This window comes from Hordeum vulgare, chromosome 5H (assembly GCF_904849725.1).
Source record: "Hordeum vulgare subsp. vulgare chromosome 5H, MorexV3_pseudomolecules_assembly, whole genome shotgun sequence".
Taxonomy (NCBI): domain Eukaryota; kingdom Viridiplantae; phylum Streptophyta; class Magnoliopsida; order Poales; family Poaceae; genus Hordeum; species Hordeum vulgare.
Genome location: NC_058522.1, coordinates 517,307,453 through 517,326,851, shown reverse-complemented (window position 1 = coordinate 517,326,851; position 19,399 = coordinate 517,307,453). Strand labels below are relative to the sequence as shown.

Sequence of the window (19,399 nt, the reverse complement as noted above, 5' to 3'; positions counted from 1 at the left end):
GAAAACTTAAATTTGTTGTCATTTGATGTGAAAACTTATGTTCTTTGATGTAAAACTTATGTGCTATGATGTTGATTTGACTTGAAAATAAAATTCAAATTTGAACCGACATTCAAATTTGAACATATCTCCAATATTTTGGAGTTCATTTGTTTGTTCTGTGATGTTGCACTATTTTATATACTACTATGCACTTTATTTCATAAATCCAACCCTTTTTGCGAAGTCCAACTCATAGTCACTGAAAATGTTGTACAAACAGGCTCCAAAGTAAGAGAAAACAACTCCATTTCTAAGCAAGTTTTTTTCAACCTTCTCAAAATCACCCAAAAAGATTTTCTTAGCTTATATTATACCTATATACGATCAAGACGAAGTCTCACCTTTTTTGAATAAGTATTCATATTATTAATTTATTTTTGAAAAAAACACCCTTTAATACAAAGTCAACAACAAAAAAAGTTTAAAATTTTTAAATGCAAAAATAACTTCAGATCCTGCTTAGTCACTCCAAAATGAAGCTAAGGTGAGGTTTTCTGATTTTTTGAATTTTCAAAACCTGAAACCCTCTTCTCACTCTTTTGAACTCTATGTAACGTCAGTCGAGAGAGTCCAATTTATGAAGGTTTTTTCATGCAAAGATCATTACATCAAGTTTATCATTTTATATCATAACTATGTAACATAACAAGACTATATGCGCTGGTTTTTCATTTTTTAGATTTTTTTGAATTAGTTACACACATTTGAATATTCAATCAAACCTTTCAAAATCCCGTTGACTTCCTCCAAACCCGATCTAACCCTAACACCTTCTCAAAATCACCCAAAAAGATTTTCTTAGCTTATATTATACCTATATAGGATCAATACGAAGTCTCACCTTTTTTGAATAATTATTCATATTATTAATTTATTTTTGAAAAAACACCCTTTAATACAAAGTCAGCAACAAAACAAGTTTAAAAATTTCAAAATGCAAAAATAACTTCAGATCCTGCTTAGTCACTCCAAAATGAAGCTAAAAGGTGAGGTTTTCTTATTTTTTGAATTTTTAAAACCTGAAACCCTCTTCTCACTCTTTTGAACTTTATGCAACCTTAGTCGAGGTAGTCCAATTTGTGAAGGTTTTTCATGCAAAGATCATTACATCAAGTTTATCATTTTATATCATAACTATGTAACATAACAAGACTATATGCGCTAGTTTTTCTTTTTTTAGATATTTTTTTGAATTAGTTACACACATTTGAATGTTCGGTCAAACCTTTCAAAACCCCGATGACTCCCTCCAAACCCCATCTAACCCTAACGCCAAACATCCACCGTCGATCTAACCCTAACGCCAAACTGCGGCCATCGGATAGGCCGCGGGTGTGGGGGAGTATCTCAGTGCCCGTTGGGCCGAGAGGATAACGTTGAGTGGGGGAGCATCACAGGGACCGTTGGCCCGAGCGAATCGGCCTGGCAGAGCCTGGCATGCGTCGCAGCGAGATGGGCCACCCTGCATGCCATGCAACGGCGTCGCAGCCTAGCTATTCTGCCAAATGAACACAGCCTAGCCGCCATGCAGCGACGCATTAAAACGGGTGGCAGGGGCGCAGCGGTACGTCGCATCTAAGCTATTTTTAACAATTGCATGCACGAACCTCAGAACACGTGACGGACGCGTCGGTGACACAGTTTCTCACGCCGATTAAAAACTTTCCTAATATATATATGTATGTATGTTAAACTTGAAAAGAAGCTTGAACCATTTTTTTGTGGTTTTTAAGTGAATGGTAAGTTTTTCTTAATATATTGTGTGGAGATACGGAGGTTCGAATTTGGATGAGGGTTGTTGCTAGTTTGTGTGCGTGACAATATACACAAGTCAGAATTTTTCTAGGAGTTTTTTATGCATGTGTAATTCAATTCAATTTTAATTTTTCTGTTTATTTGTAGATTAAATCACATTATTGGTTTTGTTTTGAACATTTTTATCCACGTGCTAAAATTGCTAAAATTGTTCGATCTGTCACGCTAGATAGTTCTTTAGAGTTCAATAGCAGTAGTGGCTTGCAACACACATTGAGTAGTGATTGATCGTGAGATTGAGATCCCATGGGGGCGGTGATTTTCTATGACCCATGCGATGTAGCGCCGCGTCCGTCAATGGATAGACTATTTTTTAGCACCCAACGACTTGTGAACATGACCAAAAACCCAAACGAGTTGTGCGGGAATTATGACAACTTTACAACCCATTACATGCCACCGGTGGGCTCTCGGAGGACAAACAAAAAACACGCCGAGACAACTGAAAACGGGTTGGGACTACTAAAACATGGCATCATATTGCATCAGGTGAATGAGACCATAATATAACTCTGCTAGATGAGTTCTATGCACTCCCATAAAAATATCAACACCCCTCGCGGTCATGGTGTCATCTCTCCATCTTCCCTGGGGAGCTAGAGATCAAGGCTTTCTTCTGGGCTTCAACATCCTGGATTCTTGGCGACGACAGAACCTGCCTTTTTTTGGGGAGGACCACTGGCTTTATTGCCAATCTATTGCGGACCAAGCGCCAAAGCTAACCGCCCTTGTCCCGCGGTGATGTAGGTGCAACCGGCTTGTCTGCAATGGCCTCCACCAACGCACCTGGATTGGCGACATCCGTGGTGCCCTTCCCCCTCGCCACGATTGAGAACAGGGACCTCTGGTGCCGCGTTCAGGGGATCATTCTTCCTTCATGCCCTGACAAGATCGTGTGGCACTAGACTAGCTCCAACACGTACACCGCCAAGTCTGCCTACCTTGCCTTGTTTCATGGATCCAGGGAGTCCTTCTATCGTCTCATTTGGAAGCATTGGGCCCCCTAAACATTAAATTCTCTCTATGGCTTTCCTAACAAAATCGATGCTAGACAGTTGATCGCTTGGCACTTTTTGGCACTTTTTGGCAGCTTCACGCCTCTCCCTCCTTAATGGAGAACCAATGGGCTCGATCGAATTCCACCCGATCCAGCAATCTTCAGGCATAACACGCACATGGGAATTCGCCGACGGAGAGTTCCGGAACCCGCCATTCCGGCCAGATCAAAAGTACGGGCATCTGGCAGATCTTCGCCTTGAAGCAAGAGGAACCCTAGGACCGTCACTTTTATTCAATCACCCAGCAGGACCCACCATTGTTGTAGGTTCCGCGCCGTCGCCTTCAGCCAACACCATATGTCCTCCCCCTTCAGCCCATCGACGCCACCCTGCATCGCGCCGACTGGCGCCACACATGGGCTAGAGCCGCCGCCTCGCTGCCAGACCATCCTCGCACGAGGGGAATCCGGCAGGCTGCGACATCCTATACCAACACAAAGTAGAGTACGACACTGGTGTCATGGGAATGCGAGGGAAAAGCTTATGTTTGTTTCGTGGTAGCGAACTTCTTGAAGTTGCACTACTAGGGAAAACTTTATACACAGAAGCTTACTAGTAGCGCTTTTCAGAAGGACGCGATGCTGCTACTTAGCAGTAGCGTGTGTACAAAACAAACGCTGCTACTAAACTCATAGTAGTAGCGTGTCTCCTATAAAACACGCTACTACTATACATGCCACACCATTCCTGACACGCTAGGTACAGTAGTAGCGCACGTCCTAAACAAGCGTCTACTTAGCTGTAGCGCTGGGCACCAAACCGTGCTACTGCTATGCCCACCTTATCTACCCCGTATGTGCGCTCCCCTCTCTCTTCCTCACACTTCGCTCCATCTCAGCCCCCCGCCGCTCGCCGCTACCGTCGCCTACCCCTCCTCCCTCTGCCGCCGTCACCTCCCCCTCCTCCCTGGACTCGGTAATCCCCCCTCCTCCCTCTGCCGCCGTCACCTCCCCTCCTCCCTCCTCCCCGCGTCACCTCCTCCGTCCACCGCCGCTCGCCGCCGCCGTCACCTCCCCCTCCTCGCTCCGCCTTCCTCCTCCGTCCTCCTTCCTCCTCCCTCCTTCAGTCTCCCCTCCTTCTCCCTCCTCCCTCCTCCATCCACAACCCCTCCTCCCTGCTACATTTTGATTTAGTAGGCTAGTTCGTATTTTCTTGTTGATATGCAACATGCATTCTTATTTAGTTAATAGTTTGCAGTATAATTTTAGGGTTTAGTTGATATGCAACATTTTGATTTAGGATAGTTTCTAGGGTTTAGTTGATATGCAACATTTTGATTTAGGATAGTTGCTAGGGTTTAGTTGATATGCAACATTTTGATTTAGGATAGTTTCTAGGGTTTAGTTGATATGCAACATTTTGATTTAGGATAGTTCCTAGGGTTTAGTTGATATGCAACATTTTCATTTAGGATAGTTGCTAGAATGAACATGTCATATATATTTGTTTATTTCCTTGTGCTACCTTATATTTCAATATAAGTATAATGTAGTAAGTGTTTATTAGAAATAGTTTATTTAATAAGTGTTTATTATAAATAGTTTAATCGGTGAGGGAGTGTCCACCATATATGACAGAAGAAGAATGTCGACTGTTGTCATGGGGGTCGTTTCTCCTTCTTCTTCTTGTGCTAGATATTTGTTATGCACTAGGGGAAGTAGGAGTAACGACCATCATCGACGGTCGAAAAATCGGTGAGGGAGTTTCCACCATATATGAGAGAAAAAGAATCGTGAGGGAGTGTCCACCATATATGAGAGAAGAAGAATGCCGACTGTTGTCGTGGGGGGTCGCTTCTCCTTCTTCTCCTTGTGCTAGATATTTGTTATGCACTAGGGGAAGTAGGAGTAGCGACCATCATCGACGGTCGAAAAATCGGTGAGGGAGTGCCCACCATACATGAGAGAAGAGTGTCCATCATATGTCGTTTATTTAAGTTCCTCAACCATATTTATTAAGTAATTTATGTTGTTTATTTAAAAATATTTGACAATTAATTTCTTATTGTTTAATTTCTATTTATGTCATTCTCCTAGGGTTAGCGCCGCCACCTCCGGCCACCTCCGACGTCGCCCCCGGCCACCTCCGACGTCACCCCCGCACAGTACTACCACGCTCTCGCTCCCCTCTAGTTCATACTACCTCAAACTTGCAAACATGCACAATCATATTTGGTTAATTTGTCATATGATGTTGTCATGAGTGTTGATCCCCTGAACATGAGCTAATTAGTTTTTGTCATATGAACTTGGTTAATTTGTCATATGATGTTGCCATGTTATGATGTTGCCATGTAATATTTGGTTGAAACATTAAACATAAGCTAAAAAAATTCAGAGGAATTTGTCTCCACGTCGACGATGCCCATCCCGCATCCTCGTCGTCGAATAGGTGGCGGCCACCTGCTTGATAGGCGCCATCATGTGCGGGACTGGGCTCCGCCGGGCTGGCACTGGGAGGTGCTACCTTCCGGGGGCCGCACCTTGGTGCGGAATCCGGGTCTCATCATTGACCCGGAGCTTCTTTGGTGGTGGTCGCGTGGGCCATTATCGGTGACGAGGGAGCCAGCCCCCCACGGAGGTGGTACGTCGTCGTGTCAGGGAGGAGGACGAGCACGTCTATCGCTACATGGCTGCGTTGGATGCCAGGTTCTCCAATACCTAGCAGGTTATCCAGGGACATCACCCGAGCTATGATCCGGTGATGGTTCCTTATCTTTGGGTTGCCACCGCCTGCACCATGAGGCGTCAGCTGGATTATTAGTATGAGTTATATGAGTATGAGTTATATGAATATGAGCTATATGAGTATGAGTTATATGAGTATGAGTTATATGAGTATGAGTTATATGAGTATGAGCTATATGAGTATGAGTTGTATGAGTATGAGTTATATGAATATGAGTTATATGAGTTGTTAGATGAGTATGAGTTATATGAGTTAAATGACTATGAGTTATATGAGTTATATGAATATGAGTTATATGAGATGTTACGTGATGGTGCATTCTGAATACTGCTAATATTGTCGATGATGATGCATTCTGATAGTAAACGTTAACAGTAGCGCTGAAAAATATTAGCAGCAGCACTTTCTGTGATCAAGCGCTGCTACTAAACTTACCAGCAGCGTTGTCCGTATTTGCGCTACTACTAGTTTTTAGCTGTATGGCGATAGCAGTAGCGCGTGGACCAGCGCTACTGCTACTAATATAACCAGCGCTACTAGTAGGGTTTTCCTTAGTAGTGTTGGTTTCTCTTCGTGTTTTGTACAATCCTAAATAAATAGATAGACATGGATGCAGAGTCAAGGCGACACTTTTGAAAGCTTCTTCTAGAAGTTTCAAAAGTTTGAGTATACACATGTTTATGTTTAATCGAAAGCTTTTGAGAATAATTAATGACCGGGCATCCATTTAAACTTGTGATCGAAGAAACCAAGAAACAAGCATGCATGCGTAGTTCCATGCTTTTGGGAAAGCAGCGTGTTAGGTATATGGTGTGTCCTAATTGACTCTTGTGTTCACTAACGTCCTCGTCCTTCTCGTTGAATGATTAATTAATCAGGTCTCAGTGGAATGCAGTAGGTGAGGTATGATTGAGCAAACCATATAAGCGATGGTTGTAGGAAGACGACGGTGGTGAACTGTATAGCTAGCTACTACGATAACGAGAAAGGCTCGATCATCTCAATGGCGCAGATGACCACCTCATTCTTGGAGATCTTCATCATAGCGGCCACGGTCATGGTGCTCGCCCCCGGTGGAGGAGCTGCTTCACCTCCGCCGATGGGGATGCCGGGCTGCCGCACCATCTGTGGCAACATCAGCGTGCCGTACCCGTTCGGCATGGGACCGACCAGGTGCTACTGGCCAGGGTTCAACCTCACCTGCGACAATACTACGAACCCGCCCCGGCTGCTGCTCGGCGGCGGCGGCGGAGGCATCCTACATGTGGAGGATTTCAGCCTCTTCGAGTCCTTGGTGCTCGTCAAACGCACCCCCGGCGACGTAAAGATCGACGGCGACGGCAACGGCTCAATATTCTCCGGAGGGCCTGACCACGGGACCTACAACATCAGGCTGGCAGACACCTGGGTATACCGCCAGAACGAGCTCATCCTGCTGGGTTGCAACGTGCGAGCGACGCTGAAACACGGCAACGCCACCGTCAGCGCCTGCTCCAGCCTGTGCGGCGACGACCAACCCCATCAGCACAAGTGGTACGTACCGTCCAGGCTCGAGAGCAGCATGGTTTGCACCGGGCTCGGCTGCTGCCAGGCGCCCATCGTCGCCGCGGCAGCAGCTGTCGGCGAGGTCCGGGTGCAGCTAGAGTGGTTCGGCCGGAATCGCAGCGCCGACGAGGAACGGATGCCCACGCGCGTGTTCGTCGCCGACAGGGGGTGGTTCGAGAAGAAACAGGTTTCCGACCCGCTGCTGCTTCCGAAGTCGTCGGCTATGGAAGCAACGGGTATCCCCGTGGATGGAGTTCCCGTGTGCCTCAGTTGGGAGTTCGAAGCCAATATTTCTTCTTCACATGGCCACGTCGTGTGTTATGAGGGTACACGAGGAGGATATACATGCAGCTGCGACAATAACTACGAAGGCAACCCCTATATACCAGATGGATGCCAAGGTTAGTTGTTTTCTATTGAGTATTAATTAAATTTGGATGCATAGTAACCTCTTCCTTTCAAAATATAGTGCCCGTAGATTTTTCGTAATAAATCAAACTTTGCCTTCCCCACGCAAAAAAAAAAAAAAAAACCCGGTTTGGCTGAAACTCAGCTAGTTGATTTTCAAGTTTGGCATCATTCATCGTCTCAACCATTCTTGAGGAAATAGTTAACTCGTAGTTGCTCTGGCGAGTAGGATATTAATGGGCTAATCGGCCATTTAATCAATTAATCGGATGATTTTTCGGTTTATCGGCTAATTGATGACCCTATGAATAGGGATTAATTGACAAGTTAATTGGGTAATTGGATAAATTTTTGAACAGGTGTCTCAACAATTATACAACTTTTCATGTCGCGATTCATGCAGCTATTCGAGCGCCTTGTGTAATCATCCTTTGTTTTGTCTCATTTTTCCTTTTCACAGTTTTGTAGTTATGTGCATTTGTCGTGCATCGTATCCTCTTTATCGATGCCCAAATCCACTTTTTGGCTTAAGGGGCAGCTGATCAAATTATTGCTAATGTTGGACCAGCCCATTACGGAGGGAACAACGGGAACAATGTTAAGATCAGTCGCAGGAACCTTTTTTTTTTCAAAAGCTATTGGAATCTTCCTACCAGTTTGGGAAGCTTTCAGAAGGTTTTTCTATTTTTATTTGTTTCTGTTTTTTAACAGGTTTTATTGTTTATTCCTTGTTTTCTATCTTTTATTTTCCGGCTTCCTTTTTCTTCTTTGTTTTCAATTTATGAACATTTTTATTTATGAATATATTTTTTAATTTAAGAAAAATTTAAAGTCATGGAATATTTTTGGAATTCATGAAGATTTTTTAATTTCATTTTTTTTCTACGGGGGTTGTTGGATGCGGTTTTTTTGTTGCATCTTTGTGTTAAGAACAAGGGGGAGGGGGCTAACTTATTTGTGTCCGAAGCGATTTTTTATAGCATGCCTGCATGTTTAGAACCATTTTGTTTCTTAATATATATGTATGTGTGCTAAACTTGAAAAGAAGCTTGAACCATTTTTTTGCGGTTTTTAAGTGAATGGTAAGTTTTTTTTAATATAGTTCATTGTGTGGAGATACTGAGGTTCGAATTTGGATGAGGGTTGTTGCTAGTTTGTGTGCGTGACAATATACAAGTCAGAATTTTTCTAGGAGTTTTTTATGCATGTGTAATTCAATTCAATTTTAATTTTTCTGTTTATTTGTAGATTAAATCACATTATTGGTTTTGTTTTGAACATTTTTATCCACGTGCTAAAATTGCTAAAATTGTTCGATCTGTCACGCTAGATAGTTCTTTAGAGTTCAATAGCAGTAGTGGCTTGCAACACACATTGAGTAGTGATTGATCGTGAGATTGAGATCCCATGGGGGCGGTGATTTTCTATGACCCATGCGATGTAGCGCCGCGTCCGTCAATGGATAGACTATTTTTTAGCACCCAACGACTTGTGAACATGACCAAAAACCCAAACGAGTTGTGCGGGAATTATGACAACTTTACAACCCATTACATGCCACCGGTGGGCTCTCGGAGGACAAACAAAAAACACGCCGAGACAACTGAAAACGGGTTGGGACTACTAAAACATGACATCATATTGCATCAGGTGAATGAGACCATAATATAACTCAGCTTGATGAGTTCTATGCACTCCCACAAAAATATCAACACCCCTCGCGGTCATGGTGTCACCTCTCCATCTTCCCTGCGAGCTAGAGACCAAGGCTTTCTTCCAGGCTTCGACATCCTGGATTCTTGGCGACCGCAGAAGCCTGCCTTTTTTGGGGGAGGACCACTGGCTTGATTGCCAATCTGTTGCGGACCAAGCGCCAAAGCTAACCGCCCTTGTCCCGCGGCGATGTAGGTGCAACTGGCTTGTCTGCAATGGCCTCCACCAGCGCACCTGGATTGGCGACATCTGTGGTGCCCTTCCCCCTCGCCACTGTCGAGAACAGGGACCTCTGGTGCCACGTTCAGGGGATCATTCTTCCTCCATGCCCTGACAAGATCGTGTGGCGCTGGACTAGCTCCAGCACGTACACCGCCAAGTCTGCCTACCTTGCTATGTTTCATGGATCCAGGGATGCTTCCTTCTGTCGTCTCATTTGGAAGCATTGGGCCCCCTAAACATTAAATTCTCTCTATGGCTTGCCTAACAAAATTGATGCTGGACAGTTGATCGCTTGGCAAGTCATGGTATTGCCCACGAGAATGTCTGCATCCTATGTTCCTAGGAGGCCGACAACCCTGCAGCACCTCCTTATTGGTTGTGTGGTTTTGTGCATTTCCTGGCACGAAATCTTATCCTAGGCGTGCCTACCCTTACTGCCACCCGATGGTTGCATCAGTTTCTTCGACAGGTGGACCAAGACCACTTCAAGCAGCACCCAAAGTCTATGGAAAGGATTGGGATCCCTCATCACTCCCTCGGCGTGGCTAATCTGGAAACAATAAAATGCATGCATCTTCGATGGCGAGCCCCCCTCCAACCATGGCGCTACCTAAAGTTGGCAACAATGGCTTAGATAATATTGTACCTATAACTTGAGCCCGTGTACTTGGGGTTGAGAGCCCCCCCCCCCCCCCCCCTCTCCTCCTCCTCTTCTCACCGGCGCCCAAATCACTAACTGTTTGTGTATGGTGTGCTTGACCGTCTAACTCCCGTTTCTCTCCTATCAATGCAAAGGTACGTGCCCAGCGTATTAGCAGAAAAAATCAAACTTTGTGAAGGTTGTCCTAGTTTAAAACTGCACAAAAGTTATTGCATTTACATCCGAATCAATATCAGTAGGTACATAATAAACAAGTACTACTTGAAAGATGTACTCTCGTTGCTTAAACTGCAAAAGCGTCTTACATTTGTGTAGGGAGGAAGTAGTTCATTAACCACGGATGTTTCTTTTGTGTAGATATCAACGAGTGTGAGCTTCATCCTTGCTATGGTGGTGGTGTATGTACCAACAGAGACGGAGGGTTCGACTGCGGGTGCCCACCAGGAACCCATGGTGATAAGGCCTTACCCGATGGTTGCATACCTTTTGTCTCCGTTACAGGTAAGCTATGCTAATTAATTGACTAATTAAATATTGTGTAATGAAGGTTAATGAATTACTATGAGCAGATAAAAACACAATGTATCATTACTTCCTATGTGTTCTTTGTATGTAGGTTATATTAGGTTTTGTTAAGATAAGAATTTGATCAAGATCTTTTAGATTGATATACCGTTTCATTCACATGAGATGTTGGCATCATTAGAGTTGCTGTCAAAAGTACTCCCTGATAATTAATTTTTATATCATATATAAACAACATATTTATAGAGTAATATTTCATCAAAGCATTATCTTAATAAAGCATCATACACATTACATATGAGGATGGGCACCAATATCGTTTATTACTAATACACTACAATAGTATATAGTATGTGATCTAGAATATTGCACATTCGACTAGCTTAGGTTGTATATTTTTTTAAGCAGAAATCGAAGGCGGTACATGTGAAAGGACATGTGGAGATGTGGATATACCGTACCCATTCGGCATCGGTCCGTCGCACTGCTACCGGCCAGGCTTCAACCTTACATGTGACTATCCAAGCGACAAGCTCCCACGACTATTACTGGATAGCTACGGTGTCTTCCAGATTCAAGAGATCTTCCTCCCAAACACCACATTACATGTTACTAGCTCTGTTGTTGTCATTGAAGCCCCCTCCAGAAATAACTACGGTTTTGATTTCAATGATTATTTCACAAGCCGTGGGGATGCGCTCTACATGTTGTCCACCCGCAATGAGCTCATTCTCTCAGGCTGCAACGTTCAGGCAACGTTACTTGGGCATGACAATAATGCACCCATCATCAGTGGTTGCACTAGCTTCTGCTCCAAGGGAGATGTCGAAGCCGGGAGAGTGCCGATTTCGAGCAACAAGAACTGCTATGGCATGGGTTGCTGCCAGGCGCGCATTTCCGAGCCTATGGAGGGCGGCTTGCCTGGTTTGCTGAGCCTTGAGTATACTGACCCCAACAACTTCCAGTTGAACATGTCTCGACCCCCGTATGCCCTAATAGCGAAGGAGGGGTGGTTCGACAACCACCTTGTCTCCGACCAACAAATGCAGTCACTTCGAAACAAGTCCAAATTTGCACCATCAGTTCCTATTGTTATAGAATGGAAGATGTTGCCATCAGAATCACTAATCTTACAAGATGTTGTTGATCATGTGAAGTCATCATCCGATTTAAATTGCCCCACGGAGGTTGCTGTTGACATCTGCAAGAGCAAGCATAGTAGATGCATGCCAGCTGGGATGAACAAAGGCTATTCTTGCCACTGTCGAGAAGGGTACGACGGCAACCCCTACAAAACCCATGGATGCAAAGGTTAGCATGCAACATACATGTACGATAGAGGCATGTACGCGTTAATTTCATTGTCTGGTATTTTATGTAATTACCAGATGTTTGACTCTCTCTCTTTCATTATTTTTCTCCAGGTCGCAACATCTCATCTAAAGGTGAGCAACCTTGTATGGAGGATATGTTTTTACATTTTCGATGATGATAAGTATATAAATACTCACTCTCGTTCCCTGACCATTATTATTTTTCTATATAAGTTAAAAACTATTTCCTAGAAGATAATGTATTTTGTTTCTTACCAGGTCTAGGTAGATGGGTTGTACAATGGCAATAATGTGGTGGTTTTCAATTACGGCTTAATGTTTATTGAAGTTGATTTATTTTTTCAGGTATGAAAGCTGCCATTATAGGAGTTGCATGCGGAGTGGGTATAGTTTTTTTTACTCTCACTTCATACATTGTTTCAAAGAAATTGAAACATCGGAGAGCACATATGTTAAAACGGAAGTTCTTCGATCAAAATCATGGACAATTATTGGAACAATTGGTATCTCAAAGAGCTGGTATTGCAGAAAGAATGATCATAACGTTGGAAGAGCTAAACAAGGCAACACACAATTTTGATAAAGATCTTGTGGTTGGTGGTGGAGGGCATGGTACTGTTTACAAAGGGATTTTATCAAACCAACATATTGTAGCTATCAAGAAACCAAAAACGGTGGTTCCGAAGGAGAATGATGAGTTTATAAATGAGGTTGCCATCCTATCGCAAATCAACCACAGGAATGTAGTAAAACTCTTTGGTTGTTGCCTTGAAACTGAAGTCCCAATGTTGGTCTACGAGTTCATATCCAATGGAACCCTTTATGAGCATCTTCATGTAGAAGGTCCAAGATCATTGTCGTGGGCTCACAGACTACGTATAGCCATTGAAACATCAAAATCTCTCGCCTATCTTCACTCAGCTGTTGCAATACCTATTATCCATAGAGATGTCAAGTCTGCTAACATACTTTTGGATGATACTCTAACAGCAAAGGTGGCAGACTTTGGAGCATCAAGGTACATTCCCATGGAAAAATCAGGTCTACAAACAAGGGCTCAAGGTACAAGAGGATACTGGGACCCTATGTACTTTTACACTGGGAGGCTTACGGAGAAGAGTGATGTTTACAGTTTTGGGGTTGTCCTTGTGGAACTGCTAACCAGGAAGAAACCATTTTCATATTTGTCCTCAGATGACGAGAGTCTTGTTGTACATTTTGTTACCTTGTTTGCAGAAGGGAATTTGCTCCAAATATTAGATCCACAAGTTATCGAGGAAGGAGGCAAAATAGTCGAAGAAGTGGCTGCTATCGCAACAGCATGCGTAAAATTAAGTAGAGAGGATCGTCCAACCATGAGGCAAGTGGAGTTAGCACTAGAAGCCGTCCGTACAACAAAGGGACATGTTTTAGATAATGCTGTTGCTAATAATGATATCGAAGTAGGTGGTCAATCTAATAAATCAATTAGAAAAGATAATCAGGGGTCGACAAGACGGTATAGTATGGAAGAGGAGTTCATACTATCTGCAAGTTCTCCTCGATAGTTTTAGTTTAATTGTGCCCAGGCAACAGATTTCATGTGCACACTGAATAGCTTTGTTTTGGTGTATATGAGATATCCACTACTAATCTTAGTGAATTTGTGTTCAAATCAAAGAGTTCATGTGGACAGTTGGCAGCTTTAGTTTCTTGTCTATCCACTGCTGATAGTGTCGTCGTATAGATTAGTGCGCCAGGGTTGGAAGGGTTTATGAATAAACAAAATGAGTTAAACAGTTGTGGGTTCCTAATGGTAAAATAGTTATCCCTCGTACTACATGAATGTGAGCCCATGTTCGCTTATTGAGATAACAATCATAATATGATCTGTGTACATACGCTTTCTTGCTTAATATATAAAATAAATCAAATGCAATCCTTCTTTTACCGCGTGACGTACTCCAGATCAGTTAGGAATTAGTGGAACGCTCGGTTTTTATGTAAAGCTGGTCCGTTATTCTTTTATGTAAAGATAATTAACTTGTTCACCAAATCGTCCATGAACGCGATATACATTATCCGGACAGTACCACCTAGCCACAGGGAGGTGTCCATCAAAGCGTCCATCAGCATGACACGTTAACATTGGAACGATGCCACCTGATTGTATATGAAGGGGTACACCGAAGACGCATTAAGAACCATTCAAATCTTTGACATGCCTTTTGTATGACACTTCCAATCACACCACACATAAATAAATCAAAGCGCATCAAATTCACTATGGACGTACACTGTACTCCCTCCATCTATTTTTGTGGAGCTTAATTTTCAATGCAGCTGCGATAACAAACATTGGACCGCACATTCACTTTTTATTTAACCTGTTTTTCTTTTTTTATTGACCAACTATAGTACCCACAATCGGTTTAATTTTATTGGATCATTTTTATCTAATTGCATGTACTCACAATATATTTAATTTGAAGTTAGGGTTTAAAAGAAATGTTTCCCTTAAAGCATCTGCATTTTTAAGATGAAAAGCAACATCAGCTATACCATGTTTGAGCTATACAACATTATCCTAAGCCAGCAAATATTAAAAACAAAAGAGGAAAAAGGTAGAAAAGAGAAAAAAGGATGACAATGGGATTCGACCACGGGTCTCCGAGGTGAAGGAGCAAGGCTCAGAACAACAACCAACTTGCTTGTTTGGTACAGGCAAAAGGACTCACCCTAAATACCATAGAACGGACGGTAACTTGTGAAGAGAAAAAAAGAAGCACTTTTATCCACTTATCGTTGGCATGGTGAGAAATATTGATAACTTCGGGAACAATTTTTATGACGTACGACTAGAAACACTATTTGCTTTATTATTAGATAGAGATGTAAATAATCAATAGATCAGCATGTGTGCACCGATTTAAACGCCAGACAAAGAGTAAGTGTTAACCAACAACGCTCTAGATGTGGTGGAGGCGAGTCGTCATGGTTCAGCGGCTCAAGGAAAGTGTCAAAGCAGCCCCCTAGGTGAGTGGCCTCTTTTGGCTCCTATTCTTCTTCTTGCGAGCTTATGTCCAGCGTCGCCACCACGTTGCAGCCGGTCACCAGGAGCTCGTTGGTGTGGACGGACAGCGTGAAAGGCCTGTCGTCCTTGAGCCCGCCGTCGAACGCGTCGGTGCCGTCAGCCTCCTCCTGTACTTTGATGTCGCGGCCGCGTAGGACGCGCACCGTCGAGTTGTGTGCCCAGATGTGGTCGACGCGAAGGGTGGCGTCGCCGATCAGCAACGTGTTGTCGACGCATGTGAGGTTGAAGCCCGGCCAGTAGTGTTAGCACAAAAATGAAACCGCCGTGCTCTGGCGATCGCCGTGGACAAGGTGAGGAAGGAGGAGGAGGAACACACGGAGAATTCAGGCGCACAAACACCTCCGCCGCGGACACGGCGTTTTTCTGTTTTATAGGGGGTCGGGGTTCTTATACACGCGTGCACAGACGCACCGCGCTATGATCTCGATGCATGATCCCCACGTCCCCACGCCCCGCAACCCGTGCGCCCGGCGCAGCTGACGTGGTCACTCCTCCGCTCCGATCGCCCTAGGCTAACTAACACACGCACGGCACGTACGCACCCCCTAAGACGCACACACACACCCTAGTCTACCCGTCTGGGCCTCGTCACGCTCCCACTGCGTGTCCATGTCCACGTACACGCTGTAAGACAAAGGGTTTTGGGGGAACTGGCTCAACCCTCTAGGGGTGGCCTATCACATATATTTATAGATGGTGTACCAAGGGTACGTTACAATATACATGTATAGGTACAGATAACTATACAGTCTAACACCCTCCCTCAATCTTAACTACTTCCTAAAGAATCTAGAAGAGTAAGATTGCGCCTACAGGCCTCAAACTGTGGTAGAGGCAATGGTTGGTGAAGATGTCTGCAAGTTGATCTTTTGAAGAGATGAACTTGATTTGTAATAGCTTCTGAGAAACACGTTCCCTCACAGAGTGATAGTCAACTTCGATGTGTTTTGTTCGAGCATGGAATACCGGATTTGCCGAGAGGTATGTAGCACCGATGTTATCACACCAAAGTATAGGAGGCTGCGGTTGGGAGATCCCCAATTCCTGAAGCAAAGATTGTACCCATATGAGCTCTGCAGTGGCATTGGCCACAGCCTTATATTCAGCTTCAGTACTGCTACGTGACACAGTAGCCTGTTTCCGAGCACTCCAGGCGATCAAGTTGGAGCCAAAGAACACAGTATAGCCCCCCGTGGATCGCCTGTCATCCGGACTGCCAGCCCAGTCCGCATCAGAATACGTCGAAAGCACCCTAGTAGGGTTTGGCCGAAGGTGAAGCCCGTGAGACACTGTGAGTCGCACATAGCGCAAGATGCGCTTAACAGCAGACCGATGAGTGTCACGGGGCGCATGAAGATACTGACAAACCCTGTTGACCGCGAATGATATATCTGGCCTTGTGATCGTCAGATACTGAAGGCCACCAACAATACTCCTCTACATAGTAGCATCAGCAGAGGACATGAGCTCACCATGAAAAGCAGTGATCTTGTCAGTAGTAGACATAGGCGTAGTGGTCGTCTTGCACTTAAGCATCCCAGCTCACTGCAACAAGTCCAATGAGTACTTCTTCTGTGTCATAACAAGACCATCAACCCGAGGAGTCACTTCCACACCCAGAAAGTAGTGAAGTCTCCCAAGATCTTTGACAGCAAAATCAGTACCAAGAGCACGAACAAGGGCGTCAGCAGCAAACTGTGAAGAACTGAGCAGAATGATATCATCTACATAAACCAGCAAGTACATAGTGACCTCAGGCTTCTGGAGAAGAAATAATGATGAATCAGCAGTAGACGGTGCAAAACCATGAGCACGAAGAGCTGTTGCAAGGCGGGCATGCCAAGCACGAGGAGCTTGCTTCAGACCATAGAGTGCTTTGGTAAGACGACATAGATAATCAGGACAATCGGGATCAGAAAAACCAGGAGGCTGTCGCATATAAACCTCCTCCTCCAATAAGCCATGAAGGAAGGCATTCTGCACATCAATATGACGGAGAGACCAACCTCGAGTAACTGCAAGGGACAAAAGGAGCCTGATAGTAGTAGGCTTGACCACAAGGCTGAAAGTGTCCTCATAATCAAGACCATAGCGCTGTCGGAATCCCCTGGCAACAAGACGCGCTTTGTAGCGCTCAATAGACCCATCGGAATGCTTTTTCACCTTGAAGACCCATTTAGAATCAATGACGTTGACCCGAGGTGGTGGAGGAACAAGAGTCCACGTCTCATTGCGAAGAAGAGCGTGGTACTCCTGCTCCATGGCCTCTCTCCAATGAGGAATACTCATAGCAGCCTGATACGTACGCGGTTCCGAGGACGGATCCGCAAGGGCAGCAGTCATGCAAGAGGCATACCACGCAACAGTACCGTCAGTGCGCTTAAGAGGACAGACAACACCACTGCGACTGCGCGTGTGTGGGCGGGAGACCACAGGAGCCGGCAAGGGCCCAGTCAGCGAGGGACTGGGCGGTGGCGAAGAAGGCCCAGCCGGCGAGGGGCTGGGCGTCGGCGAAGAGGACCGAGGGGCTGGGCGTCGACGAAGAAGACCCAGCCGGCGAAGTGCTGGGCGTCGGCGGAGGGTGCCCAGCCGGCGAGGGGCTGGACGACGCCGACGCACGAACCGGCGGAGAGCATGCGGGCGAGGCAGGGCTAGTGCCCGCCACGGGTGACACGGGCGTTGACGGCCGCGCGGGCGAGGCGGGGCGAGGGCTCGCCTGGGGTGATGCGGGCCGAGAGGCCATCGGCGACAGCAAGGGCGCAGGCGAGTCGGCCGGTCGGACCGGCGTCTCTAGGAGACCGTGGGTGTCGCGACTAGCAGCAGCCGGTGCAGCTGCAGGCTCGTCCAGGAGCTGAAGACGAGCACCTCTACCAACACCTGCACCATGGTTAGGTAACAAAATAGGAGCATATGCAACATCATCAAATTGGTCAGAGGCAAGAGAGGATGTATGCATAGATGGCGACTCATTGGTGGACACAGGTAAATTGGCAAAGGGAAACACATGTTCATCAAACACAACATCCCGAGATATATAGACACGATTTGTGGGAACATGAAGACATTTGTATCCTTTATGAAGGGAACTATAGCCAAGAAAAACACACTTCTTAGATCGAAACTCCAGCTTACGTTTATTGTAGTAAGACAAAGGGTTTTGGGGGAACTGGCTCAACCCTCTAGGGGTGGCCTATCACATATATTTATAGATGGTGTATCAAGGGTACGTTACAATATACACGTATAGGTACAGATAACTATACAGTCTAACACACACGCACCTGACGCGTGCACGCCTCGCTCTAGCCGTGGCTTATTGCACTAACAAGTAGCAGCCAGGACCGATGTCGAACGAGTAGGGCACGACCACCTTGCCACAGGTGCGGGTGCAGTTGTCCGGCGACGGAGGAGGAACTGTTGGCTTTTGGACGTGCATATGCAGCTGTACAAGCATGCCTACGCGATTCTTGCTTCGGCCGGCTACTTGACGGAACTTGCGTAATAGCGACACGAATAAAACTGATCGATGGATTTGATGGCTAAAGTGTTGGGGAACGTCGCATGGGAAACAAAAATTTTCCTACGCGCACGAAGACCTATCATGGTGATGTCCATCTACGAGAGGGGATGAGTGATCTGCGTACCCTTGTAGACCGTACAGCAGAAGCGTTAGTGAACGTGGCTGATGTAGTGGAACGTCCTCACGTCCCTCGATCCACCCCGCGAACAATCCCGCGATCAGTCCCACGATCTAGTACCGAACAGACGGCACCTCCGCGTTCAGCACACGTACAGCTCGACGATGATCTCGGCCTTCTTGATCCAGCAAGAGAGACGGAGAGGTAGAAGAGTTCTCCGGCAGCGTGACGGCGCTCTGGAGGTTGGTGATGATCTCGTCTCAGCAGGGCTCCGCCCGAGCTCCGCAGAAACGCGATCTAGAGGAAAAACCGTGGAGGTATGTGGTCGGGCTGCCGTGGAAAAGTCGTCTCAAATCAGCCCTAAAACCTCCGTATATATAGGTGGGAGGGAGGGGGCCTTGCCTTGGGGCTCAAGGAGCCCCAAGGGGGTCGGCCGAGCCAAGGGGGGAAGGTCTCCCCCCCCCAAACCGAGTTGGACTTGGTTTGGTGGGTGGGAGTCCTTCCTTCCCTTCCCACCTCCTCCTTTTTTTTTCTTTCTCTTTGATTTTTCTTCCAATGCGCATAGGGCCCTTTTGGGCTGTCCCACCAGCCCACTAAGGGCTGGTGCGCCACCCTCAAGGCCTATGGGCTTCCCCGGGGTGGGTTGCCCCCTCCCGGTGAACTCCCGGAACCCATTA

At 45.6% G+C, this 19,399-nt stretch overlaps 1 protein-coding gene across 1 annotated transcript; it reads left to right on the top strand.

Moving 5' to 3' along the window:
* The first annotated feature begins 6,561 nt into the window (after positions 1–6,561).
* On the top strand, positions 6,562–13,665 carry LOC123398972 (wall-associated receptor kinase 3-like). The gene is made up of 5 exons (XM_045093408.1): positions 6,562–7,549; positions 10,510–10,653; positions 11,086–11,988; positions 12,102–12,122; positions 12,357–13,665. The coding sequence occupies exons 1-5, from the start codon at positions 6,607–6,609 to the stop codon at positions 13,556–13,558; spliced, it is 3,213 nt and encodes a 1,070-aa protein (XP_044949343.1). The 5' UTR covers positions 6,562–6,606; the 3' UTR covers positions 13,559–13,665.
* The last annotated feature ends 5,734 nt before the right edge of the window (positions 13,666–19,399 follow it).